The sequence below is a fragment of the Vanacampus margaritifer genome, chromosome 11 (assembly GCF_051991255.1).
Source record: "Vanacampus margaritifer isolate UIUO_Vmar chromosome 11, RoL_Vmar_1.0, whole genome shotgun sequence".
Lineage (NCBI taxonomy): Eukaryota > Metazoa > Chordata > Actinopteri > Syngnathiformes > Syngnathidae > Vanacampus > Vanacampus margaritifer.
The window spans coordinates 24,577,462-24,605,311 of NC_135442.1; the positions used below are offsets into that span (position 1 = coordinate 24,577,462).

Genomic DNA, 27,850 nt, shown 5'->3' on the forward strand with positions numbered 1-27,850 from the left:
TAAATAATAATAATAATTGTTGGGTTCATTCAACCTAGAACATTTAATAAACAGACACGGAAGGAAGACAAGACATATAGGCTCGCAAGGAGAAATTAACAGAGATGCGTTGATTACAGCCTCCTGCCCATTTCTGACACACTCTGTCGTTTCTCCTCCTTTTATTTGGGTTGACCTACCACATGGACATTACTGCTCTGAGGGGTTTGGGGGGAATGTGACAATCGTATACACAGGCAACATTGCAGAAATTCTTTAACACTAAAAGCTTCTCAACCATAAAAATGTTCAAGCCATTTGTCTTGGCCATTTGTCTTGTGATGAGGGCACATGTAGCGATAATTGATGTTGTCTTTTGGACGAATTAGTAATTTGATCAGCGCTTGAGGAAGTCGTAATTCCCTCAATCGCCTATAGGGGCACCACGTTCTGTTTACTTTCAGTTTTGAAGAAACACAACGAATAAAATCCAAATCCTCATTTATTTACTCATAATTTAAAGTCGCCACATTCAATGTTCGTGGTTCTTTGTATTACTAAAATAATTACAAATTCACTCTGACACAAGCACGATTGAGACTGAACTAGATTTAAAAAAAAACATTCACTACAGTTACACATACAGAATCAAAACACTGCCTACCTAACTATCATATGGTGGAAAGAAAAGGGATCAAATTAAGCTAATAGAAATAAGAAAGGAACACTTTGACAAGGTAGAAAGGAAAGGTTTGACTTGCCAAATCTGTAAGATATTTAAATGGAAGTTGTAACAATTGGCTATGAGACGTGCAACTTACTGGAGTAAGTTTAATCGAGCTAGCGGAGGCAAAAAAATAAAACATTAAAAATAATAAAAATGTTCCACTGTTGGATGAGGTGCGACGTAGCTCGGCTCATGGTGGATGCTGCTTTCAGCCGGGGCGGGGGCTTCAGCCGGAGTTGTATTCTCGGCGCGCGTCTCAGCTTCCCCAAATCCCGCTGCTGAGACTGATCCGCTGCGTGCCTGCGTCAACGAGGCAGATCAGCCGTTGAACCAGCTCGCGCCGCGGCGGGACACTCGGAGGATGGAGCAGTTGCTGGTTGACGCACGGGGATTGCGCACTGCCAGTCCAAACTGTGGTTGCTGGGTGACACACGGGGTCACGAAAAAAAATAAATAAATTAAAAAAAATATATATATATATATACGTATATATATATATATATACATATATACGTATATATATATATATATACGTATATATATATATATACATATATACATATATATATATATACGTATATATATATATATATATACGTATATATACATATATACATATATACGTATATATACATATATACGTATATATACATATATACATATATATATATATATATATATATATATGTATATATACATATATACGTATATATACATATATACATATATACGTATATATACATATATACATATATATATATATATATATGTATATACGTATATATGTATATACGTATATATATATATATATATATATATATATATACATATATATATATATATATATATATATATATATATATAAATATATATATATATATACATATATATATATATACGTATATATATATATATATATATATAGTTATACATTATTAACATTTAAATTCTTTATATTAACCATGTTGAAATGTTTTGTAGATGTGAAGTAGGTAAAGTAGTTTTGAACTCAGTATAATTTGACCTTAAGATGGGACACATTGTTTGGTCTAGAAGTTCCTTCTCTGTGCGAAAACACATTTCTGTTCGTGAGAGAGAGCGCACACTCATATAACTATGTTACATTAGGAGCTGTTGAGTTCAACTTGTTTGTGAGATTTTGTTATGGGAGAAAGTACTGAGAAGTGCCTTGAAAGTATATTTTGACTAGAGACGAATACAGCTGTATCTGTGTGCTGAGAATTCTGTTTTTCAATCTGTATTTTTCCATTATATAACATTTACTTATTCATGAGGGGCGGAGTTGGAGACACTATTCTTGCAATTTGATTGTAATAAAGTGTGGGCTCTTCGAGAGAGGAGTGGAGATCTGAAACTGTTTGAGTTTGATTCAATGATGTAACGGAGATCTCCGGAATAAATCATCCTGCGCAGGAAATCTGTTCATTTCTTATCTCACAATTTGATTTATTGGACACGCAAAAGTATGGATTTTTAATATACCTTCTTCAATATATATATATATATATATATATATATATATATATATATATAGGGAGAGAGAGAGAGCGAGAGCGCGGTTGAAAATGATGTCTCTTTTGGAAAGATCACAACTTAGAAGTGTCGTAGAGACACAGGACCAAGTTTAATGGATTCAGTGTCCTTCAAACATTCAGAAATACTGTTGCTTGAAAGATAGCCTAGGATGGTGGAGCTCCTACTTTTGCACTTTGGTGGTGGTGTTGTGTGTCATTTCACACAGTCTTTGCACATTTTATTACAGCAGAAACAAACTTTTACATCTGCACAAAGATGATCAACTGTCTGTGGAGTATCTGATCCCACCGGAGATTGTCAAAATATCCCCGGGGACACCCGCCGCAGCAGGCCGGAAGAGGAAGCGCTGTGAGCGTAGGCAGAAGAGAGGCAATCGCGGGGGCGTGTGGGCCCAGCTTAAGGCTTGCCCCTTTAAACCACCACTGCCAACCATCTTCCTCTCCAATGTAAGGTCGATCCGTCACAAGATGGATGAGATACGACTGCAGATGGTTATGCAAAAGACTTTAAATCACTGTTCGTGTCTGATTTTCTCCGAGACCTGGCTGGACAGCTCCATTCCAGACGCGGCTATCGAGCTACCTAGCCGCACCGCCTACCGAGCCGATATGACCGCCGACTCTGGTAAAAATACCAGCAGTGAACTATGCATCTACATTAACAACTCCTGGTGCATGAACGTCATGGCAATGGAGAAGCTATATAGTCCAGAGGCAGAACTGTTACTGTTGAAGTGTCATCCATTCTATCTCCCTCGTGAATTCTCGTGTTTACATCTGCGCTGTTTACATTTCACCGGATGCTAATGCTAAGCTAGCGTTAGCACAAGTGAGCAGCAGCATCCACAACAGCCTGCTAGCACATCCGGACAGTGTCTTTATTGCAGCTGGGGACTTTAATACGATATACTTTTTTTTTTTTTCCCCGTGGGGAACTTTTTCCTGGACTCCGTCCAGCTGCAGTTTACAGTAAAGAGAAAACAGAATAGAAAGAGATAAAATTTAAATTAAATAAGAAGTGCTGCAATAAGTAGAAGACTTCCCAGAAGTCTTCACAGAAGTATACATGTGTAGAGAAGTACATACATGAGGACTGCACACACCCATATAAACACACACACTCCTATATATATATATATATATATATATATATACACATGAGTATGTACAGCACGGCTACATATATTCCACACACACAACATTGCACCATATATCTTATTGTACTGAGTTAATGTTGGTTGTTAAGCAGTTTGATGGATGTCGGCAGGAATGAGTTCTTGTAGCGGTTCAGCCTGGTTCTGGGGGCCCTGAATCTCCTGCCGGAAGGCAGTAGCTGGAACTCATGATGCAGAATGTGAGTCGGGTCAGTAACAATTTTCTGTGCCAGTCCAGTGACGGACTGCTCATAAAGCATCTGTAGGGAAGGATGATTCCTGACCCCCATGATCTTCATGGCAGTCCGCACCAGACCGGCAATCTGTGACCTTGACTGCACAGTCAGGTTGCCGTACCAGGCCGCAATGCCGTATTTGATGATACTTTCCAATGCAGCCCGGTAGAACAACAGCATGATCCTCTGCTCCACTCCATAGACCCTAAGTCTGCGTAGGAAATAGAGACGCTGTTGGAGTTTGGAGCAGAGACTTCCAACATGTACCCTCCAGCTGAGTGTGTTGTGAATGTGGACCCCCAGATACCTGTATGAACCCACCTGGCTGATGTGATTGCTTTTAATGATGACTGGCCTGTGGTCACCAACAGTTTTTGGATCAAATATCACCTCCTCTGTCTATCTGTGCTTCACAAATTCCATCGAAATGTTAAGTGTGCTACCAGAGGAGAATTTTGGACCAGGTGTATACTAATGTAGCAGAGGCATACAGAGCCCAGGTCTATCCCCACCTGGGTCTGTCAGACCACCTCTCTCTTCTATTACACCCAAGGTATACACCAAAGATCAAGAGCACTGGGATAACAGTGAAAACAGTGAGAACTTGGCCAGAGAACGCTGTTTCCACCACACAGACTGGGATGTATTTAAAGAGCAGGACATCAACAATCGTGTCACAATAGACAATTACACCTCTGTTCTGGATTACATTTGCTTCTGTGTGGACAATGTCACATGCTGGAGACAGTTCCGTGTGTTTCCTAATAATCCTCCATGGATGACACACGGTGTAAAACACTACGGTGTAAACTCTACTCTGGAGACCAGGAGGCATACAGTGCTGCTAGGGCTTATTTTAGGAGGGGCATCAATACTGCCAAATATCACTACCGGAGGCGTATTGAGGCCAGGTTTGAAGACCCAAGACAAGTATGGGAGGGCATTAGGGCCATCACGGACTACAAGAGGAAACCACCATTACCTCTGCCTTCTCTCCGTCCAACCTCATCATCAGCTTGAAACAAAAGGAATTGCAATCATGTAAAATTGCAATTATGTAATATTTATATGTATGATTGTACAATAATTATAGCAGGCCTGTCCCCAGAATACCTCCCCTTCCCCTCTCCTAATCTCATTCTCCGCTGAAAGAGAAAAAGGAGAAAGGCAAACATAGATTCAACGTTAATTAAACATTGATCTTTCAAACGTTTTAATTCAACCAAAATACAATGTAGATGCAATGTAATCTTTTAAACACAAACTTCAATGTTGACATAATGTTGAATCAACGTTGATTGACCAATCAATCTTCAACCGCAACTAAAAATCTACCTTCTTAGCCCTAATTCAATGTTGATTTAACATATTTTGTTATCTGGGAAGAGAGTGACGTATGTTGCTGCCGCCATTGCGGCTGCTTATCGCGTCCCGTGTGTTGAGACCTGCGAGGCAACGTATTTCGCTGTCGTTCGTCACCTCACATGTGCATAGCCCGTTACACACCATTAATTAAAATAAGAGTGATGAACAAAGATTTTGTCAGGTAGCTATGCAAGATATGTTTCTTGAATGTAAATTTGTGTTGAATTGTCAATCAATAAAAGCATATTAAAAAGAGTGATGTGCTCATTTATTAGTTGAATTTGTTCATTGAATTCACGTGGAACTTTTGTCTCCATGTAGTAAATATAATTACAATTAACTGAACTTTGATTTGTGTTTTGATATATTTTTGTGATGAAAAAAAAATCACTCAGGCACGTTAGCGTACTGGAGAAAAAGTAACAACTGAGTTGCATTTCCTGTCTAGCACAGCCAATCACAGCAATTTTTCACCATTATCAATTTGCATAAAAAGCAAAATGACAGAAAAATCTCTTAATATATAACCATTTTAATCAAAACCATTGTTTTTTTACTTTGTTTGCTCTCGACTGCAACATGATGTTTTTGAGCAAGATTGTGTCCATTTAATGCACTTCACTTAAAGACACCATGACTGTAAAACGTACCGCAAACCATGACCTCTCAGATTGAATAATTTTGAGTCTGGTTAAAGTGACCAACACTCTAATCATGCTTGTTGTGCTGCTTCTTACAATGTGACCCAATACCCACTAAGCATTTTCCTGTCTAATCGACCACAAAATGCTGCTTAGATATCTAGGCTAAAAATGGGCTACAAATGAATGAATGAAAGTTTTTTAGACGTCTAAAGTTAGACGTTTGTTAGACTTACCTTTTATACCAAATTTAAACACCATTAGGCGTCGTATAGATGTCTGTTAAACATTATTCACAACAAACCAATACTAAAGGAAAAAAAGTTTGTCAAAATGTTATTGTTAAAACAGGCTGTCTAAAAAAGGGACCACATTTAACCTGTGATCCTAACCTGGATGTAGCTCCAGGATGACAATTTGTGTTTTTGGAACTTTTAATTAGGTTTCAGTAACACTGTCCACTCTGAGCGTTGATTTCTCCCCAAGAGTTGAGGCTCTTTAACTCAACGAACTACGGACATGACCTTTAAAAAAAAAAAGTTTTTAATTTGTTTAATCCTTATAAAATACCTCCTTTCTGTTTTTGTCATGGCACAGTTGAACACCCTCTTCCTAGTTCTTGAAAAAGGAAATAAATGATAGTTTTTAAACATTTTCCAATTACAACAAGTCTTTACCATATTACAAAAAGTATGTGGCATTCTGTGTGTGCTTTTGGATATGTTGTAGTTTTATTTGGTTGCACATATCAAGTATAATTATTATTATTTTTTTAAATAAAGGTATGGTCCAAAAGATTTGTTTTCGGCCTGTCCGGGACGTTTCTGGGTGGCAATAAATGCAACATTACTATTGAAGATTCTGATTAAATATAGGCATTTCATATATGCTTTTAATTGACAGGGGATTAACATAAGTGTATTCAAACAACCAATATAATATCAATATGCAAAGATAGCACAAGGTGGCTGTGATTACTTTGATAACCAAGATTACTGTGATTCAATCTGTACCTTGTGGAGACCGGACAGTTTTTGAGACAGATGCTCTTTTATCTGGGGGTTTTGAAATATGTACAATACTTGACAAGTCACCTTTTACTACCACTGTTAAACTCATTACACAACACAACACACTTTTAACTTGCGAAGTGCTTTGCCTTCAAATTTGATTCCCTGTTGATCATAAAACAAAGCAACTGTTACATCCGTAACCGTTTCATAGTTACAGCAAGTAAAAACCTACTTTCAGGCGTCCAACTCGAAACTTGAAATCACACTGGAGCCAGAGTTCACTATTGGGTAAAACAAAAAGTGAAATTACACATCTAAATTCCATCTTTGCCAAACCATCAGAAACTTTGTCATCTACATTTACTGTTTGATTTTTATTTTATTTTTATTATCATAGCCACAGCTATTTTTCTTTTTGGAAAGCCGGCTGCTGACATCTGCAAAAATACTGCCATCATTTATATCACTGCTTTTGGTTTCAGATCTTCGATATACATACTGTACATTGTAAAAAAAAAAAAAGTGCTGTCAAAGTTAAAGCATTAACTGATTAATTAAGCACAAAAAATATCGCATTAATCATGAATTAAGGCAGATTAATCGCACTATTAATTTTGACCATAAATTTTCCTATAGCGTGACAGCGGATGGGTACGTTTAAGGTAGCACAGGTTGTTTCAGCAATAAACAGAATTACATGCATTAAAGTAAAGCATTTAATAAATGTTTGCGTATGACATTTAGAATATTTGTTCATGTCAAAATATTGGGGTAATTTTTCCCCCATTTTAATATACAAGTAATTCATTGATTAGAAAGAGAGGAGGATGAGCATGTCAATGTCAAAAGAAATAACACATAACCTGTGCTCTTCAAATTTGTCCGGGAAAGATTGCGAAGATTGTGATACTTAACAAATACAGTACCTTGTGTCCTTCCTGTCACGTTGACAGGTGCTGATTTGTGTGTGTACCATTAATTACCTGCTGGAAGACAAAATAGAAATCATACTTGCAACATTAGTCACGTTTGATATAGTATAGTATGCTGCATAGGCGGTTTAGCTAATTAGTTGAGTGCTTTGTCCTCCTACCGCACATCAGAGTGTTGTAGAAGGTACTAAAAATTATCAATAATGCGTACATTAATATTTAGAAAGGCTGGGATTTACATGTGCATTAACTAATCACTAATTTGACTAAGGGGTTATGGTTTGAAATCAGAGAAGATAGTATATGAATTCATTATATACAATATTTCTCAAAAAAGTTGATGAGAAGTTTACAACCAATGACTTGTTTGCACTTTTTTCTTCCTTCAGATCGACCGGAAGCTTAAGCACGTTGCTGCCTCCTAGTGATGGGGAGGTATCATAGCGTTATAAAGACCCGCTAATCAGTCCAGCACATTCTCGTACGCTCAATGCCCATATAGCTATTTGGCTGCTTTATTAGTAAATCGTGCGATCTGGCATTTTGTTTGACATTGATGATCCAGTTGTGCAGTTATTTATTTACTTGGTTTTGTCAATACACATTATTCAATGTATTTAATACAATCGTCCGGATTTGGTCTAAAAAGAGTTGAAATGAGAGCTTGATTTCAACGTCTAAATCAACTCTAAATATAAACTACACTGTACATTAATCAGTGACTGTTTAAAACGTAGTAATCCAACATTTTGCCATCATTTATACAACCTACAGTTATTTTTTTGTTTTATTATTTAATATTTACTTGATTAATTGTGTCGTCTAGATTTAATTTCAGTCTAAACTTAGACGAGACGTCTAATTAGACGTCTATGGCTCAGTGGGTAAATGTTGTGATCATTTGCAGCATGATTTTAAATATAATTATTGCAATACCATACACGGTTGCTGCCTTGCGTGTTGTGCAAGAGTATCTGTCGGGCCGGGTGCTAGGTATTGCATTTTTTTTCTTTTTCTTTTTCTTTTTAGTGATTCATGCAGCCAGCTCACTACTTCCTCCTCGTTGCATATCACGTGACCAACGTACTAGTCATGACACACAGCGAATAAATATCCAACTATTTATTGTGACGTTATTTAAATAGTGACAGAATTTAATCATCCTTTGTCGTACATATTTTTCAACGAACAAATTTTAGCTCCTAACTGGGTTTCACAGTCACGGAGGGAGTCTGCACTTTTATCAGTAGGTGACAAACTTCTGTTTCTCTTGCTGGTAACCGTATCCATAAAATAAAATTAAAAAAATGGCGCTATGACCGACGTCACTTTTTCTTCCTTGTCATTTTCTTCGTCTTTGTTTTCTTCTTCTTTTTCTACTTCTTCGTCGTCGTCTTTTTCTTCTTCTCTTGGCAGATTACCTTATATGGGCTCCCAGCAAAAATCAGCACATTCACTATTTGTTGAAAGACAGAAATAAAATAACTTGCTAAAAAATCTCAGTCTAGACTGCAGCTGCTGTTAATAGAAAGTGTAATTAATTGGAGTGTAAAAATAAAAAACGACTCAATTGGCTTGGCTTGACACAATCACGTGATGGCCACAGGCCAAATGGCCACCGTTAATGTTGACGTGAAACCTTTGTCTCCATATAGTAAAGAATAAAATAATGACAATTAACTTTACTGAAATTTTTATATAATTTTTTTATGGAATAGGGGAATTTTTTTTTACTCAGACAGGTTACTGGGAGGTAAACAAAACGTAACAACTAATTTGGATTTCCTGTCTAACAAAGCCAATCACAGTGATTGTCACCATCATCATCATGCATAAAACGCAAAATGACAGAAAAACCTCTTAATACTTAACCATTTTAATCAAAATCACTGCTTTTTATTACTAAGTTTGTTCCTGCATGCACCATGAATCTTTTGAGCAAGATTGTGTCAATTTAATGCATTTCACTTAATACAACCCTTACTGTAGAACGCAATGACATGCCAGCCATGTATCTTATTTGTCATGTTGTGAAAGCAATGATTTTGAGAGTCTGGTTGAAATGACTGGAACTCTATGTGACACAATGCAGGTGGGTTTATTGCTTCATATTTATTGCATACCTTGAATGCATAACCTAATTGACTGCATAGTGTTTGTTCCCAACTTTGCTTGGGAGACATTGAAGACACAACTGAGTGAGTGTCCCTCATTGACAAATTGATGATGATGATGACGGATAGAAACCCTTCCGTCAATGCTTAATCGTAATTTTTTTAGTTTGCCGTCAATCACCAATTGTCAACGAAATTGGCGTCCGTCATTGACGGTATGACGGACCTTCCGTCAATGTTGACGGAACGCCCACCTATACGATACATGACAAGATAAAAAAAAAGCACAGTAATCATTTGTGTTTCTGCTTTTCAACAGGCACTATCCCTTGGTGGCAAACTGTTGTTTACTTCCTTGGTTCTTTGGTGATGGGTTGTGCGGTTGTGCTGCTCCTCTTGTATATTTTCTTCAGATGTTACAAGACCTTCAAGGCAACGTTCTATCCCTTGATCCAGCTTCCACCATCTTTTGAAAAGGTATGGAGGCACAATACAAAAACAACTGAATACAAAAAAAAAGTAAAATTTCCCCCCAAAACAAAGTTGCTGTTTTTTTGTACCTTCAAATGATTGTTCACAAACTCACACATTGCATTTGCTAGTGTTACATGTACGTCGGACAAAATACTCCTGAGTAACCGAGCAACATGCATGTTAACACTTGAACTAGTATCAGAAGATTAGTAGTTTCAAGGAGGTGATAATAATACTAAATCAAAACACAAACAAATTTTGCAAGTCAGTGCATGTAATTTATAGTGAAACGTGTTAACCCAATATGCAGAAATATTTCAAAAGCATTTGTAACAAGTGTGTAACACAATAACAATAACAATCTTCCTTTCATAGAGAGATGAAAATCATGACAGCAACGCATCCCACCACTCAAGTCCCTAATTGTTCCTGTTCCACAAACATTCGTGTTTGCACGGTTTGACTTAGCTTCACGTAATGTTCATTTCTCAGCATTTCAAGTAGAATGATTCACGGCAGTCCACCGCAGCGCATGCAAATGTCTTTGAATGTCCATGCGCCTTTTGGGCCTAAAAACGTGTGAACGAATGAAGAAGTGAACGAAGAAGTGGTGATAAATAAGGCTGTCACAGCCTCCTACCAGACCAGTGAAGTCGGTGTTTTGTCTGATTAGGCTAATTAGTCCTTAGCTCACCATTAGAAGCGCGGTTTTAATGCACGCATCCAACCCGCTCTTAGTTCACAGGTAAAAGACAGGGCCCCGCTGCTGTACCGCGTGTTTCTTTCCACATGGCGTCCCTCTCTTCCGGGAACACACCGGCAGCTTATCACAATTTTGTAGTATTTGGGTTGCCGTAATGGCTTATGAGAAATTCAGACGGTACTGAGGGGAGTTGTAATTTCCTCAGCAACCTCTGGGGCACCACGTGGACTTTGCTTGTTTGTAGGAGCAAAATAAACGATAAAAATCCTATTATCAAGTATTCATAATTTGCAGTTGCTACTTTAGTTAATCATGGAGTTCTTTGCTTTAATAAGAGAATTACTAATCCACTGAGTAAACACAAATGATTCAGCAGAAATTGAATTTCTAGACAGCAAATGTATTTAGTAAACACACACACATATCAGTCACAGCCTAAACTATTAATGGAACGGAATAAAAAAGATGTGAATCAAAGATAAAAAGAAAATCTGCAACCTAACGAACTAAGATAAAAAGGGAATGAAAAAGGTAGATAGGGAATAGAGATGGAAGCGTTTTGACCTGTCAGTCCTTTCATGTTTGAATAAAAGGGTTGCCCCAGTAGTATATGGTCAGATTGCAATGAAAGTGCACTCACGGACTGCTTCAGATAACGGGAGGGAGAGGGACTCGACGAGCATCGATCCTTAGTTGAAGAAAACTCAGTTGGAGGCGATCTGGGCAGTCGCCGCACGCGCAGCTGGAATGCTGCGCTGGAGTCTCTGGCTGATAGTAATGGGCAGATGACTGAGGGGGCCGCTGCAGGTCTCCGGTTGGTGGCGAGGTGCACGCACGGCGTGGAAGACGCGGCAGGTCCTTAGCTGGCACAAGTCCCCAGTTGGTGGTGATGTGGTCAGGCAGTAGTCCTGCCTCTTCCGTGCGCGTGAAGCAGACTTGGTCCACTGAGACCAAGCTTTTGGGATAGCATTTGATCATTTTTTATCAGAATTGACAAGCCAGATGCTTCATTTATCATTCTGAACACATTTTAAACATTACCACGGTCATGAAGTTATTGAATCCGCTAAGCTTACTAATTAGCTAAACTTAGGTGGCTACAGAAATTACACACATCATTCATTTGGGATAAACATACAGGTTGTGTACAAAGATAAACAACAGAAGTCACTTGATGTCAGTCAAGTACATAGAGTCGCGTATGTCCCGAATTATGTAGACTTCAGATTAATTAGGAGCGGCAGTATTCTTGAGGATAACCGATAGTGACCGCTGGAGGGCACTGTTGTACCGTATAACTTTCAAGGGGCGTTATTTCCAACAACACATGGCTGACCATAAAAGATGGTCTGAGGACTGATAAGCAGTCTTATTGCTAGTTTGCTTGCTAAACAGGCTTTCAGGTCTGTAGGCGCTGAGGTATGTGTTAACTGTGGGTTGTAAAAACAAAATCCAGTCCCTGCTGGAGGGAAACTCAAAGAGTTCTTTTTGAACTGAAAACACAGGATTATGACCCACACACACATTCCCAAGGGGAAAATGCAAAAAATAAAAAATTGAGGGTGGGTGATGGGCAATATTCGTTACAATTACAACAAACAGCACGATTGGTCTAGCGCGTCACCTGACCACGTGACATGAATGTCACAAGTCAAGTTTATTTATATAGCCATTTATCACAAAAGAATCTCCACTCATTTGCTCCCAAAAACATAAAAATATGTTCTATTTTAACTCTTTGACTGCCAACCGTTTTCAGAAAAGGGATGCTGTGGGTGCCAGCCGATTTAAGCATTTTGACTGATCTTTCAAGGTAAATTTTGTGTTTGGACTATGGAAACACACATACTACCAAATGAAAGATTGAACTCTCATCTTTCATCAGAAAAAAAAAGTTTGTTTCTACCTTAGTCCGTTTTTCATTAATCAACAATAGAAAATGTTTAGTTTCACCCAAATGCTCTGTTTTGGACCAAAATACGGAGAAATCAAGCTTTTTGTGAAACGATATTATTTCATGCACTCTAGTGAATTTGACACCTTTTTTTTCCATGAATGATGCCACAAACACCTAAACAGTGCTTTACTTCTGTAAAACACTACCACCAACAATGAAAAAGTGTTTTTTGATCGCAAAATGTGTTTATTTACATTCAACAGTGTAACAATTTGGCAAACTATTTAGCAAATGTGTGCAACTGTGGTACTATTTACAATTGTGTGGATGTTTCAACTACAGTTTTTCTTTTTGTAACACAAGGGGACGCAGCAGGATTTGCACAACAGATTAGTTTCACTGCGATTGCCCCTTCGCGTGCAGACGCTACACTTTCTTGCCGGCCTTTTTTTTCCGGTGAATAGCAGGTATATATTGCAGTGTGTGTTTGGCCATGTTGCCATCAAGTCTACTCTCAGGATCATGACGGTGACCTGGTGTTACGTCTGGCTTCCTCATGTACTTCAGTTCCTATACCGGGTGGTAGATGTTCTGATCCATCTTATCCACTCCATTCATGGTGGCATCGTAGTCCAGAACCAGTGTCTTCTCTGTAATCAGACTGTACCCACTCCTCCGATGAATATGCAATATGACGATGCTTTTCGTCTTTGAAAAAAATGCTCAAGCGTGAGCTGCTTGCAACCGGTCGCCATTTTCGCTTCTTCAGCCATTCTCCCCTCAACACTCTAGCTCCGCCTCACATCTTCTATTGACGCCTACCCGATCTTGTCCAAAGAGAGTCATCGCTGCCATCTAGTGCCCAAAAATAGTCATTATACTAACTAGATCTGCTTGATACTTTCAGCAGAGCTGGCCAAGGCTTTCCTCCACCCGCTAAAAAAAAACCCCATAATGAACGTTTTTAACGTCTTTGGCAGCCCTCCTTAGGATTTTACTAAACGTTATTAAACGTTTTTGGCAGTCAAAGAGTTAAATACTACTATAGTCACAAAAACGTATTTATACGTTGTTGTTTTTTAAATTATGGTAGAGCACACAGGAGGCTTTGATGCAGCCTCTGAACAGAAGAGAAAGCTTAAAGCAATGGTAGTTGTTACAAAAATGGCCAGTAGGTGGCAACAGAGTATAAAAGACCAACTAGGGCCATGTTACAAAAAGGCTTTTTCCCCATTGTTTTAAACATATTTTTGAATAATGATGAAACTTAGCTATAATCTAACGCTAATTGCTGTAAAACGGAAACAGATAGAAATATACTTTTTTTCCTGATGAAAGAAGATACTCTAATTGTTCTTTTGGTATGTTCCATGTTTTTATACCAATAGAACACAATATTCTGTGGGCCTTGCGAAATCAGTCAAAATCCAGCAAAACAGCCGGGATCGAAGGTGATTGCTTCAGTGAAAATGGCTGGGAGCGAATGAGTAAAAGGGCTTCACATGCCCACTGTTGGCAAATACTAACGAAATCCCCTGATGGAATCACAAGAGGGCAAGGAAAAACTAAAAAAAAAACATCAGGGGAAAAATAAGAAACCATGAGAAGGGACCACAAAAATGTAAATCCCCTGCTAAACAATATAACCTAGAATAGTGCTAAAGTTCATTTTGGAAATTGAAGCACTGCAAGAAGACATTGTCAAGGAAGTGGGTCCATAACCAAACCAAGCCCGGTTGGTCGGTGCAGAAATCTCCATGGCAGCAACTCCAGGGTGATGGTCTGCCTCAGATCTCGTCCCGGTCCATTAGTGTAGAATCCGTAAAGCAGCATCCAATAAGCTCATTGACATCTAACTCGATCTTCAAGCCGGGGAGTAACCAGGCCCACATAATTCAGCCAAATGCAAGAGTATAAAAATGAGCCTTACTCCGAGTGTAGGGCATTCCAGAGCACTGGAGCCCAAATCAAAAACTATTTTGGGTTCTTGAGATTACCAAAAGACCAGCGTGTTGCGGACGAAGGTTTCGTGTCAGAACGTACGGTACACTTAGGTCGACGAGATAGGAAGGCGTTAAGCCGTGTAATATATTATAGGGTTAAGGGTTAGGTGTTAGATGGAATAAGAATGCCACTTTTGTTTCAAGTTCAGACCACTTTATTCCGCTGCACTTCGCTCCCACCACCGTTACCACCACAGCCCAACACTCGCTTTCCCTCCTGAGCCCACTTGGCATAAAAGAAGTAGCACTGCCCCCTTGCGGTGTGGCATGTGAAGGTTATTAAATTGAACAATCTCAGTCTCTTCCCCAAAAAAACCCCACACATATAAAGCAAGAAAACAAATGAACATTATACACATGTATAACATAAATGTGTTATAAACAAATACTGCACTGTGTAACCATGAAACAATAAATTGGTTGTTCACTCAATTTTCCAATGCCCTTCATAGAGAGCCTTGAGTAACATTGCTGAAGATGCTCCCTTTTCAGTCAGACAGTCTGCCAATTGATCTTTGGTGTCTGACCACAGCACCTTTTTAACCCATTTGGTTTCAATAAGCTCTTTAATAGAGCTGATTTCCAAGCGAAGCCTTTTTTCAGCAACAAATTTAATATACTTCAGTGCATCCATAAGAGAATGATTATCAGTAACACAGATTATTGGTACAGGTTGCTCAGTACTACCATCATAGAGTTCAGAGAATAATGTTGACAGAAAAATTGCATTGTCAATTTCCTCAGACATTGCTAGTGTTTCACCTGCAAGTGTATTCTTGACAATTCTCTTGATTTTCTTTGACTGCCAAAAAATAGGAGAAAACAGTCTGTTTTCAACCATCAAAACAGTGAAGTGGCCACCTTGAGTACCTCCATCTGAGAGATTTGCAAAAGATGCATCAGTAAATGTAACCAACTACAGGCATTATATTTTCCAAAGTGTTGAAAGTTCAACTCAACTGTCTTAGTTTTGATTTTAGACACAACTCTATTTGCTTCATGAATGGTCTGTATGGTAGCACATTTGAGATTTGATGCCAGATTACTGGCATCAAACATGGCATCGGGTCTGCTTTGTCCAGCAACCCATAAAAGTTGCCATATCTTTGATCTGAGCTGATCCCTCTCTTCCTCAGTAATAGGTGAAGCTTGCTTAGCTGCTCGTGACGATGTGAGAGGTATAGGCTGTAAGTGTGCAATGTATGTGTCTTGATGTATTTTCACTCTTTTTTCAGAAGTTACAAAATCTACACCGACAAAAGAAAAATTGTCATGAGCTTCATGCCCAATGCTGAACCTTGCTTTGAGATGTGCCATGACTGTCATTTCAAACATTTGAGACCCACGGCAAATGAAATCATCAACATGACAAGCTAGAACACCGGTTACATTCTTCTCATTGTCCTGCCAGTAGAAAACTGCTGGGTCTACCTCCTGCCTCAATCATTATATTCTTTACTCGGTTGTACCAATACAGAGAGACATCTGCCATGCCATATACACACTTCTTTAATTTCCAAAGTGTCCCTACACTTTTTGCTCCAGGAGGAGGTTTGACAAAAATGTCTCTAGGCAGTTTCATACCCTGTAAAAAGGCTGACTTTATGTCCATCGAATGAAGTTCCCATTGTCTTTGACAAATCACTGCTACAAAAAGCCTCAGTGACTCAGACGCACAGGTTGGTGAGTCTTTTTGTAGCTCTGTAACTTGCAGCTCCTCAAATCCTCTTGCAACAAGCCGTGCTTTCGGTACAAATTCAGTCACTGTCTCTTGTGCAGACCCATCGTGTGGATTTGCGCTTTTGTCCCTTGTCCTCAACTTCTTCAAACACATCATTTTGTCTCCAGTTTTGTATTTCACTTGACTTAGCTTAATCAAATGAGACATCTTTTGTCACAAGTATGTCCTCACAGGGATTTGCCGAGGCATCACGATGCACCTGGATTTGAAGATCCTCCAACTCTGACACATCTGCAGATTTGTTGGTGCCAGCCATTTGAGCAGGCTCAAGCAGCTCCAAATTGTACCAGTTTTTATATGTTCCTGTCACTTTTCTAGCACGTCCCAAAACTTTTGCCGTTTGTTGAATGCCATTTTCTGTATTTTTGAACGTTGCAATCTTACCATCCTTTAAATTGACACTACTTCCATGCTCTTGTCCTTCAGCCCTCTGGTTTTCCATAGCGGGCAATAGATCATTCTCATTCTCATTCTCACTGCGCTCAGCATGTGTCTCTTCTTCCGGCTCATCTGTTATATCAACAGCAACAGCTTGTTGTTGTTTTCTTGATCACAGGTAATCTGAGAGTCGTAATCATATTCCTGAGTAACTTTCTTCAGTCTGAATTGATGAACTCGAACACAGGTTCCTCCATGTCTGACAAAAACAACTGCACCATCCTGTCCAATGACCACTCCTAGCCCTTTCCATTCAGGACAGTCCACTCTTTTATAGTAAACCTTGTCACTGAGTTCAAACTGCTCATCTGTGTGACGCACCTGTTTCTTTAGTGCTCTTCGTATTCTCTCCGAACATTCTGTTTCAGTAAAAGCTTTTCTTGCTGCATGCAGAGCTGAAATATGGCGACCTATTCACTTTTTGTGGTACCTTCTAGAGCAGATGCTTGGTCAATCAACACAGAAGGTAGATTGGGATTCTTTCCAAATACCAGCTGGTGTGGAATGTAGCCATGAACACTTTGCAGGCAGTTCTTTGCCATCAAAGTCCAGTCCATAGCAGTGCTCCAGTTGCATCCAGTGCTTGTTTTCACTTTCATTATGATCTCAGTTAGGGTCTGATTGTGTCGTTCTAACAGCCCGTTACTCCAAGGACTGTAGGCAGCTGTTGTTTTTACTTCCATGTTAAAATTCAGCCATGTCTCTCACTTCTTCATTGTTGAACTCCCCACCATTATCATTAAACAGTTTTTTAGGTGGGCTCACTCCTGGCTCGAGCTCATGCAACTCCACAGCAACAGTTTCATTATACATCGAAGCAAGTGGTAATCCCACAGCAGGTTTAGGTTTAACTCTACAATATTTTTGACACACTTCACATTGACTTTACATGTAGCAGGTCGACACATCCAGTGTCCTTGTTGCCGGAACTGCTTAAAAGTCTTTGAAGCTTGTCTGCAGAGGCATGTCCAAATTGTTTGTGAAGTTTTTCTAAAACTCTTATCTTCTTATCTGTTTTCATAGTTTCTGTTATTCTTCCTCAGTAGCTGGCATGTGCTCCGTATCACCATTGCATTTCTGCTCACTGTCCACAATGCTTACACAATAATGTCCAGAACTAGTAAAATCCACTGTTACGCTCCATGTTCAAAACTGTTCCTGCTCTTCTTAAGGATGTCTTGCTTAAGAGGAGTTGGATGTCAACAGGTACAACTTCAGCTTCTATGTTAAAGTTTGTGTGCCCAATTTTAGCCGGTATCTTCACACTTTTCACTGCGTAGACCCCATTTCCATCGCCAAACTTAAATGGCCTGCAACTTAGTTTTTCACTCCCTCTCATAGTATTAGCACTTTTTTTTCTAATACTGTAGTGTTCAAGCCACTGTTGTCTGCACAATGTCCTAGTGCAAGCAGTGTCTATTATTGCTGAGCCAAAACATTCTGTCATGAATATCTCTGTGTCTGTTGGTGGTTCCTTGGTAAACAGAGTAACATTGCACTCTTCAACTTCCGTTTCACGATCCTCCGTTATTTTTACACTCTCGTCTTTGTGTGGACAGTCTTTAGTCCAGTGAAACGTACTTTGGCACACGGCATATTTTGATCGCCGTCCATACTTGTCAAGTGGATTTGTACCGTTTTGTGGATTTTTCTATCGAGGGGACCTATGCCAGGCTTTGTTTTTGTCCCGTTGCTGCTCCGTAGTGTTAGAAGACCATCTTTGTCTTCCGCGTGTTCGTTGTTTTTCGGGTAAAGAGAATGTTGGTTATCCGAATACAGGCTGGAGATCGGTGAACAGTTCCTTCAAAGGTTTTATTTTACAGAATATTCCAGTCACTAGCGAGCTCCCAGCAATGGTGGCAGCCTCTCGCAAGTGTGTAGTTACAGCAGACTCACAACATTTTTATACTATCTTGAAGGGGTGGTACCATAAAAGCCCCCACCAATGAGATAAGACTAAAAAAACATCATTGATTACAGACACTTCAACCACAGACAATTGCCCATTGTTGTGGAAATTGATGAGGTCCCAGTCATGACGATAAGACTTTTTAAAAACATCATTGATTACAGACACTTGGCAGAAATTGCGACATCACTCACAAAGACACATCCACAGATAAAAGTTCTACTGAGGAAATAAATAAATTAAAACAGTTATGACTAAATCTGGGCAGAAGACCCTCTTCAGTAGCATATACCGTTTCCTGGATGATACCTTCCGTTACAGCACTCGCGTTTACGCCAAATATCCTCTTCAGCGCTGACTTCATGTTAGCAAATGTTAAGTCACTGCATGCTGTTAAAGCTAGCTGCCTGTCTGTCATTTCCAAACATGCTGTGTCCAGCAGCTTAAAAGCTAAAACAGCATCAGGTAACTCCATGTTGTATTTCCGCATTCGTGAATATCGTTGTTCAAGCTCTATTACATAGTCCGCCATGGACATATTCACGTCTTTCATAATCCGGTCAAAATTGGAGTAAGCCTCATATATTCTGTCCTTTTCTTCTTTTAGGAACAACCCATCAAATTTCGCAAATAGAGTGTTCATTCCCGTGTCATCATTTAGTTTGTCTACTGGAATTTCCATCGGTTTCTCGCGCCCTACCTGATAGCGCCAAAGCCACCGCGAGGGCTTGCTTTTTTTTCTCCAAGTCGGTGACTCTTGTCCAAATTCCGACCTCATTTTTCCAGCTTTCGTAGGGTTTTCCCTCTTCAAATGGTGGCGGAACTCTGTAGTTGCTAACCATCCTCTGCTACCAATGTTAGATGGAATAAGAACTCCACTTTTGTTTCAAGTTCAGACCGCTTAATTCCGCTGCTCCCACCACTGTTACCACCACAGCCCAACACTCGCTCTCCCTCCAGAGCCCACTTGGCATAAAAGAAGTAGCAGTGCCCCCTTGCGGTGTGGCATGTGAAGGTTATTAAATTGAACAACATAGGTTGATTAAATATTAAGATTAAGTAACAAAACCTCGAAATCACATCTCAAGTGGACCGGGAGCCAATGCAAGTTGGCTAGTATCAGGGTAATACGATCGAACTTTCTCTTCCGCGTGAAAATTCTAGCTGCAGCATTTTGTACTAACTGCAGACTTTTAAGACCAGAGAGTAATTAATACATTACAGTAGTAGAGGCGAGATGTAACAAAAGCATTAATTATAAACTCTGCGACACTAGCAGACAAAACAGGACAAATTTTAGCAATATTGCGATAACGATCCTCACCAGTCTTGGCTGAGGGAAACATGGAAAACAGGCTGGATAGGGGTCCCCAAGGATCAGGGTTGAGAATCACCGACAGATACAGGCCTGGCTCCAGGGAAGGAAAGAAGGAGGGGAGTCCTTGGTGACCTGCGTCCGTGCAAGGGAAAACTTTGTCCAATATTTTTATTAATCTTCGTCTTTTGAGTTGCGTTTTGTCTAGTCATGGGTAAGGGTAACCCTGCCAGGATCATAAAGCACCAGACAACTTAGTTCCTAGGATCATTGGGATGCACAAACACCTCCAACATAGTAAGGTGACTGCTCAAGCAGTGGCACCACATTTCTCAATTCTCTTCTTGATAGTATTATGGACAGGAGATGATGAAATTCCTGAATACCGTGCAATTGTACGTTGAGAAACAATTGTACTTTTGTTGGACTGTTTGCTCACTAGTTGTTCACAGTGGTTGTTCATCCTTCTTCTGAACAACGGACACATTTGAGGACGCCCCTTTTATAGCCAATCATGATACTCGCCTGTTCCCAATTTACCTGTTCACATATGGAATATTCCAAACAGATGTACAGTATTTTGAATACTCCACAACTTTCCTAGTCTTTTGTTGCCCCTGTCCAAGCTTTTTGGAATATGTTGCATTCATTAAATTCAAAATGAGATAACATTTGCAAAAAAAACAACAATAATGTTCATTAGTTCGAACTTTGAAATTTAAATAACTTGTCTGTAGTGTGTTAAATTGAATATAAGTTGCAAAATGTTTGCAAATCATTGGATTCTGTTTTTATTTATGTTTTACACAATGTCCCAACTTCATTTTAATTGGTGTTTATGCAAATGGAATTTCAGTGCCTGCAAAACAAAAAAAGCTGGGAAACAACATGTAGTAAAGCAAGAGACATTCCTAATGCTCAAGTAAATCTGAACAGATAGATGCAGTGCAGTAGTAAAAAGTACAATTCTTCTACCCTGAATATAAATGAAACTGGGAACGTGGTGTAGACAGTGAGCTAAACTATTTTACAATAAAAACACAAGAGAGGGCAATACAAGTTCACGCCTCTATGGAAGTCTTTTTTGTGAAACTGAGAAAATACAGACAAGAACACAGAAATTGTCTCTCTATTCACTGCATTGGGGGAAAGTTGTTTTGAAATAAGAGTGTGGTCATGGAATGAATTAAACTCATATCTCAAGACACAACTGTCGTCTATGGGTAGTCAAACTTGGGGTGGGGTATTATTGAAGTAAGGCTACATTCGAATCTTGTTAGCAGTTTAAACACTCAAACTCCTCCATGCTTATTTTAGTTTGTTTTTAAAGATTGGATTTGTTCTTTTATTTGAACTTTTAAAGTTGGGCTTTCTGAATTTGCTCATTCCTATTTAATTTGTTGTCAGTTTGACTGTGATTTAAAAAATAATTAAATTGTTTGGAGGACTACTTTTTCATTTTACTTAAGTAATATTCTAAAGCAAAGTGTGGAATGCAGTCTCCCTAAAGTGGCACACAAAAGATTCACTGCTCAAGTACAATTCAGTTGTATTTAACTTTTACAGTTTTTTACAGTTCGTAACACACGTTTCTCAAAACACTAACACATTTCTTCAAATTGTACACACAAACCTAAAAACCTCACACACAAAATGCTAGACCTGACACTCCCTTTTCAAGATGACTCTATGCCATTAAATCTCTTACCTGTTCACAAAATGGAACTTGTCTTCTCATTTGATACACACAGTCACATTCTTGAATGACACACACATACCAGTCAATTGATACACAGAGCTCAGCATTTGCACTACCAGCAGACTGAAGTGCAAAATTGAAAACCCAATTATAAAAATGCAACACACAATGTGAATGGCAACGCCTCATGTGAATTACTGATTTTTCCTTGTAGAAAATGGGTGTGTGGCCCACTTCTTCAAGCATAAAATATCACACAAGTATGCAACAAATCATTGTTTTATTAGTGTTTCAGTGCACAGGCATTTCTAATGAAAATGTATGTAAAAAAAAAAATAAAAATGTCAAAAGGTTACACGTTTGCCTCACGGTCACAAAAAAAACAATATAGCAACGTGAGTCTGAATGTTAAGATGGCTGGCAGCTAATATTTAATGTATAAATGAGTGTTGTTAAATAAATAAATATATTGGGAGACAAAAATTACCAATCAAGTATGCTTATGTCTATTTGTGTTCCCAGTATCCTCTTGACTCCTTTGGATCTGATATTCCTTGTCTCCTGTCCACTGAATATGAAGCTGAACTATTTTGTGATAAAGTCACAATATCCGCAAAGCCCACTGAATATCACGGTCATTCCTCAAAAGTTCTACCGATGTCTTCTTTTGGGCCTGGAGCCAGCTAGTAGTAAGCAAACGTAAGTTCACTTTGCATTGTTTTTATGTAGTGATAATTACAAGGCTAAATTACTGTGTTAATATCAATTGTTAAACACACAAGCAATCAGATCAACCAAATGTTGAAATGCTATGATCTCTATTACAGTTGCCACCTCCACAGTATTGCAACAGCAAGCTTCAATTCCTTTGGTTTTGTTGTATACTGAATACATTTGGGTTTCAGAACAAAATATGAATATCAGACAAAAGTTCAGAATTCCAGCTTTCATTTCATGATGGATGTGTTAAACAAATCAGGACAGGGCACCTTTTGTTTGAACCTTCCCATTTTTCAAAAGCAAAATTAATGGAACAGACATTATTAAATTAACTTGAAATGACTACATCAAGGTTGCGACCTATTGACTACCAGTCTGTTGCATTCTTTATTTCATTGAACAATTGTATTTCTCTTAACTGTCTGTGCTTTTGCCTCTCCTGTCTGTTCAATAGTAGTCCACAGACTGGACTCAGTAGGGCTAGTGGACTAACAGCTATCTCTATGTTATGTTTTGGTTTTCAGCTGTTTCTGATTTCTCCCTTGCAGTTGCTGGGGAAACAGCTGGAGGGCAGATCCTGCCGACACACCTGCTGCCCATTAGGTCATCAGGCCAAAATAAAAGCCTGGCAGCAGCCGAGAGGAGTGTCGGGTTATTGCTCCGTGACGCTACTCACCATACCTGATGTTTTGATACTGCTACCTTTCTAGCGGCAATCTTTCTATAGAGAGCAATTAGACTAGTAGCGTTTTTCTTTAATCAACTTTGTATGCTACACTCCTCTCTGTTTTATCCGCCCTCCGGCGTGATTTTGTGTTTTCTTGTTTTTCCCACGAAGTACACTTTTTTGTCGTCGTCGCCTTTTGTTGAGCAACCTTTTGTCCACGTGCTGCTCGCTTTTTGTTGGTTCATTAAAACTGAGTGACTTTTGCCCTGACTGGGTCTGCTCCTTTCTTTTGGGGTCCATCAAACACAACCCAATCGTGACACTCTATGGCGCTCTTTCCATACTACAGTGGTATCTCGGAATTTGAATACAATTTGTTCCTGTGAAGTGTTCAAAGTCCGAATTGTTCAACCTCTGAAAAAAATGTTCCCATAGGAAATAATGTAAATGCAATTAATCTGTTCCCAAGATCCAAAAACAGAAAATTTGTATTTTAATTTCTATTTATGTAAAAAACATGTACAGTATTTTAAACAATAAAAAATACCTTACCTTTTATGTTGTGGTGTGATGGCATCAGTGTTGATGCATGCTTTAGTTTAGTGCTGAGTTAGTGTATTTTACATTGGGCATAATAAGGGGTCCTTGTACGCTGTTTAGCATCAGGCACGTTGTTGAACAGCTAGGGTGGGGGGTCCTTGTGCAGTATTTACGGAAGTAGTCACGGTCGGTGCAATAATCTTCCTAAATCCACTATGGTTCGCAGCACTGTACATTTTTCTTTTCTGCCACTGGAATTGCTGTCTTTCTTTGGACCAATGTCAAAGAAAATTGTCAAGGAAAAATCAAAATGCACTCGCGAATGTACCTCCGGGAGTATTTACCCGCTCTGATTGGAAATGAGCAGCGCTTTGTCTCCACTACCGCAACGTAAGCATTCGGCATCGCTCGGCTTCACTTGGCTACCCGATCAAGGTACCTTCGGCTTTGCTTAGTTTGCTTGGGTGTTCAAACTCCGAGTATGAGGTCAAATTCCGAGGCATATTTTACTGAGATTTTTTGTTCAAAGTCTGATTTGTATGAGTTCTGAGACGTTCGAACTCCGAGGTTCCACTGTATTTCATTGCTTTTGGATGAATGGATAGATGTTTTTGTGCTATCGGTATCACCAGGAGCTTAAAGAGACGAACGGCATGATACCAGTTTACAGTGTTGTCACAGATTACTTGAAAAACTAATGTGATTACTGATTATCTCCTCAAAAAATTAATATAGTTACTTTACACATTACTTTATTGTCAAAGTAATTAAGTTATTTAAAAAGTAACTTATCAGTTATTTTTACCAATTTCCGCCCTTTGCTGCCTCAACATAAGAATGACAACCGGTTACTTAAAGTGCATAAACTTGAAACATGGACATGTTTCTGTTTCTCTAGTTTTACAATACAGAAATTGGTGTATAACACGTTACACCTGCAGGTTGGTTACAAACTGTTAACTATAAACTTTTCCATGTAGGCTGGACGCAACTGTAACTACTATAACCTTTTTCTAATTTCTCAAGTACCAAAGTTGAACTACAGTTATGCAGTTAGCCTTTTTTTTTTTGTTGCTCTGGCATACTTTCGCGAGGTATGACGAGAAAGACACTGTGTGGGGCAGCTCAACTAAGTGTGTTGTGTGTTCCAGTGTTGCCATTTCTGTTTAGCACTCTTTATTTGGTACACGTGACCTGGCGTTGCGTCTTCCGCTGAGAACTCCCAAATACAAGAGAAACATTTTCTTCTCAAAATTCTTTTCAAAATAGACAACAAAATTCTGAATTTTACATACATTATGAGGTAATAAAAATAGTAATGCGCAGCCACTTAGGAAAGTAACTTTAATCAGATTACTGGTTTGGAAAAATGAACGTGTTAGATTGCTCGTTATTGAAAGAAAGTAATCAGATTACAGTGACAACACTGCCCGTTTAGAGGGAGACCAGTGTACGGAGTCTCTCAAGATCTACCGTGCAGCCGCATTGACTAAGCTTACAGACTTAGTTTTGTTCATTTTTTTGTTAGAAAATTGATTATATCACTTGGACAACAACCTTTGTTTAAACCAGGTACCTATTTTACATTAGAAAATCACAAACAAAAAATATTAAATAAATATATATTATATATTATTATTAAATATATTAAATATAAAAGTATGGGAAAATATAAGTACAAATTATCTTGTCCAATGCCGTTCCAACATGTAGTTAAAGTGAAATCTGAACTTGTTTAATTGAACACAACCATTCTGCTTACCATGCAGTGCTGGCATAGATCAAATTTGTTTAAACCCCATCCATAACAAAACCAAAAAACAGTACCAATAATAATAATGATGATGATGAGATGGATAAACCTCCCATACCAGCTATCTCTGACAAAAAGACAAGCTTCTTCTCTTTCTTTTTTTTTAAGGAAATAATTGAAAATAAAGCGTGAGTACTTTTATGTGGTAATCTGCATCCATACCATGTTATCTTTGGTAGTGCTAAAAGTTCTTAAAGACACTATGTTGGACAAACTGTTACCTGCAGTACTGTATGCTAAAAATAAATGAAAAAAGCAAACAATAATTCATCTTTTTCAGTTTGTCAAAGATGGGATAAAAAATCCAACCTGATAATTCTTCACAAAATTCTCTCCAAGCTGTTAATTTTCCACCAGCCGCGCTGGTGAAATCTGAGATGCCAGACAGGACCCCTGGTGAGGATGCTAGCAATAGCTACCTATAAAAAGTCAGGGTTCACATCTATCTTCCTCTTCCCTGTTTTGGCTCCCGTCCTATTGACCAAACGATCCTGTCCGCATGCATTCCTTTTGTCTAAGCTGCTTGCTGTAGCAGAAGTCAGACTCAAATTTCTTGGCTGTGTGGCTGCTACACACTACCCTCACAGAGGCCATCGCGACCCGACAGGCTCAGCGCAAAACACGCTGTTGTCTCTGCCAGGCGAAGGATTGGGGTGTGGCCGAACAAGGCGCTTTGAACCCAAAACAAAAAGGGCCCCTGCCAGCCAGCAAATCAGACTCCAGAGGGATTGAAATTCAATCCTTGGGCCGTGAGGGCTTTTCCCGCCTTGATGAACTCTCTTCCCCAGCTGGACCTGCCTTTCATCTCTTCAACGAACCTGCTTGCCTAGCCTCCAACCCGCAATGAGACTGAGGCACGTTTACAGGCTATTGAGACCCGACTCAGTCAGACTGAAGCTCAGCTCAACATATTTCCCTCGACACTGAATTCTGACTGCTTCGACCTGGAAAACCAAGTTGCAAAATTGACACAGGAACTCAATATGAGCACACAAACTGCCTGTGCGCAGGGACAAAATTAGCATAGCTTTGCATTTGAAATTCACAAGCTAAAAGAACGCATTACAGAATTCTCAACTCACCACACTGAAACCTAGTGGGTTGATCTCCAAACTGAACGTGGATTTTGACAAATACTTGTTAGGGCTAAACGATTAATTGCATTTGGAATTAAAATCACGGTTTGACAAAATGCGATAATGTAATCGTGAAAGGCTGCGATTTAAATGCCCATTAAAATGTAGTGGAAATGCTCTGTTTTGAAACAAAATACGGAGAAATCAAGCTTTTTGTGAAACGATGTTATTTCATGCACTCTCGTGAATTTGACACCTTTTTTTTCCATGAATGATGCCACAAACACCTAAACAGTGCTTTACTTCTGTAAAACACTAACACCAACAATGAAAAAGTGTTTTTTGATAGCAAAATGCGTTTATTTACATTCAACAGTGTAACAATTTGACAAAACAATTTGGCAAACTATTTACAAATGTATGCAACCGTGGTACTATTTACAATTGTGTGGATGTTTCAAATACAGTTTTTCTCTTTGTAACACTCCCCTGCGTGCAAGGGGACGCAGCAGGATTTGCACAACAGATTAGTTTCACTGCGATTGCGCCTTCGCGTGAAGACGCTACACTTTCTTGCCGGCCTTTTTTTCCCGGGGAATAGCAAGTATATACTGCAGTGTGTGTTTGGCCATGTTGCCATCAAGTCTACTCTCAGGATCATGATACGGTGACGTTACGGTGGTGTTACGTCTGGCTTCCTCATGTCCTTCAGTTCCTATACGGGGTGGTAGATGTTCTGATCCATCTTATCCACTCCATTCATGGTGACATCGTAGTCCAGAACCAGTGTCTTCTCCGTGATCAAACTGTACCCACTCCTCCGATGAATATGCATTGGACTCGGGGTACTCTTCATCGTCCGATTGAACGTCCGCCTGTGCAGGCTCGGTTGTGCACCACGTTTTCCGGCGTTAGCATCGCTAGCCGGTGAGGCTTTACGACGTGATCGAAGCCTCCGCGTCAACGCTTCCAACTTCGGCGTCAACCTCGGAGTCACCATCATCATCGTCGTCATCAATGTGCTCTTTAGCATTGGTCAATGCTTTTCGTCTTTGAAAATAAATGCTCAAGCGTGAGCTGCTTGCAACCGGTCGTCGGTTGTGCTCCGCGTTTTCCGGCGTTAGCATCGCTAGCCGGT

The 27,850-nt window shown here is 39.3% G+C and overlaps 1 protein-coding gene across 7 annotated transcripts in view; it reads left to right on the forward strand.

Annotated features, from left to right (window-relative positions):
* LOC144060210 (interferon alpha/beta receptor 1a-like) overlaps positions 1–23,553 on the forward strand; it is a 38,795-nt gene extending 15,242 nt beyond the window's left edge. For all 7 annotated transcript variants that reach the window (XM_077579509.1, XM_077579510.1, XM_077579511.1 and 4 more), the window contains 3 exons: positions 10,037–10,194; positions 22,419–22,595; positions 23,165–23,553. In XM_077579509.1, the coding sequence (XP_077435635.1) occupies positions 10,037–10,194; positions 22,419–22,583 (323 nt within the window). In that variant the 3' untranslated portion in view covers positions 22,584–22,595; positions 23,165–23,553. The remainder of the gene's footprint in view (positions 1–10,036; positions 10,195–22,418; positions 22,596–23,164) is intronic.
* The last annotated feature ends 4,297 nt before the right edge of the window (positions 23,554–27,850 follow it).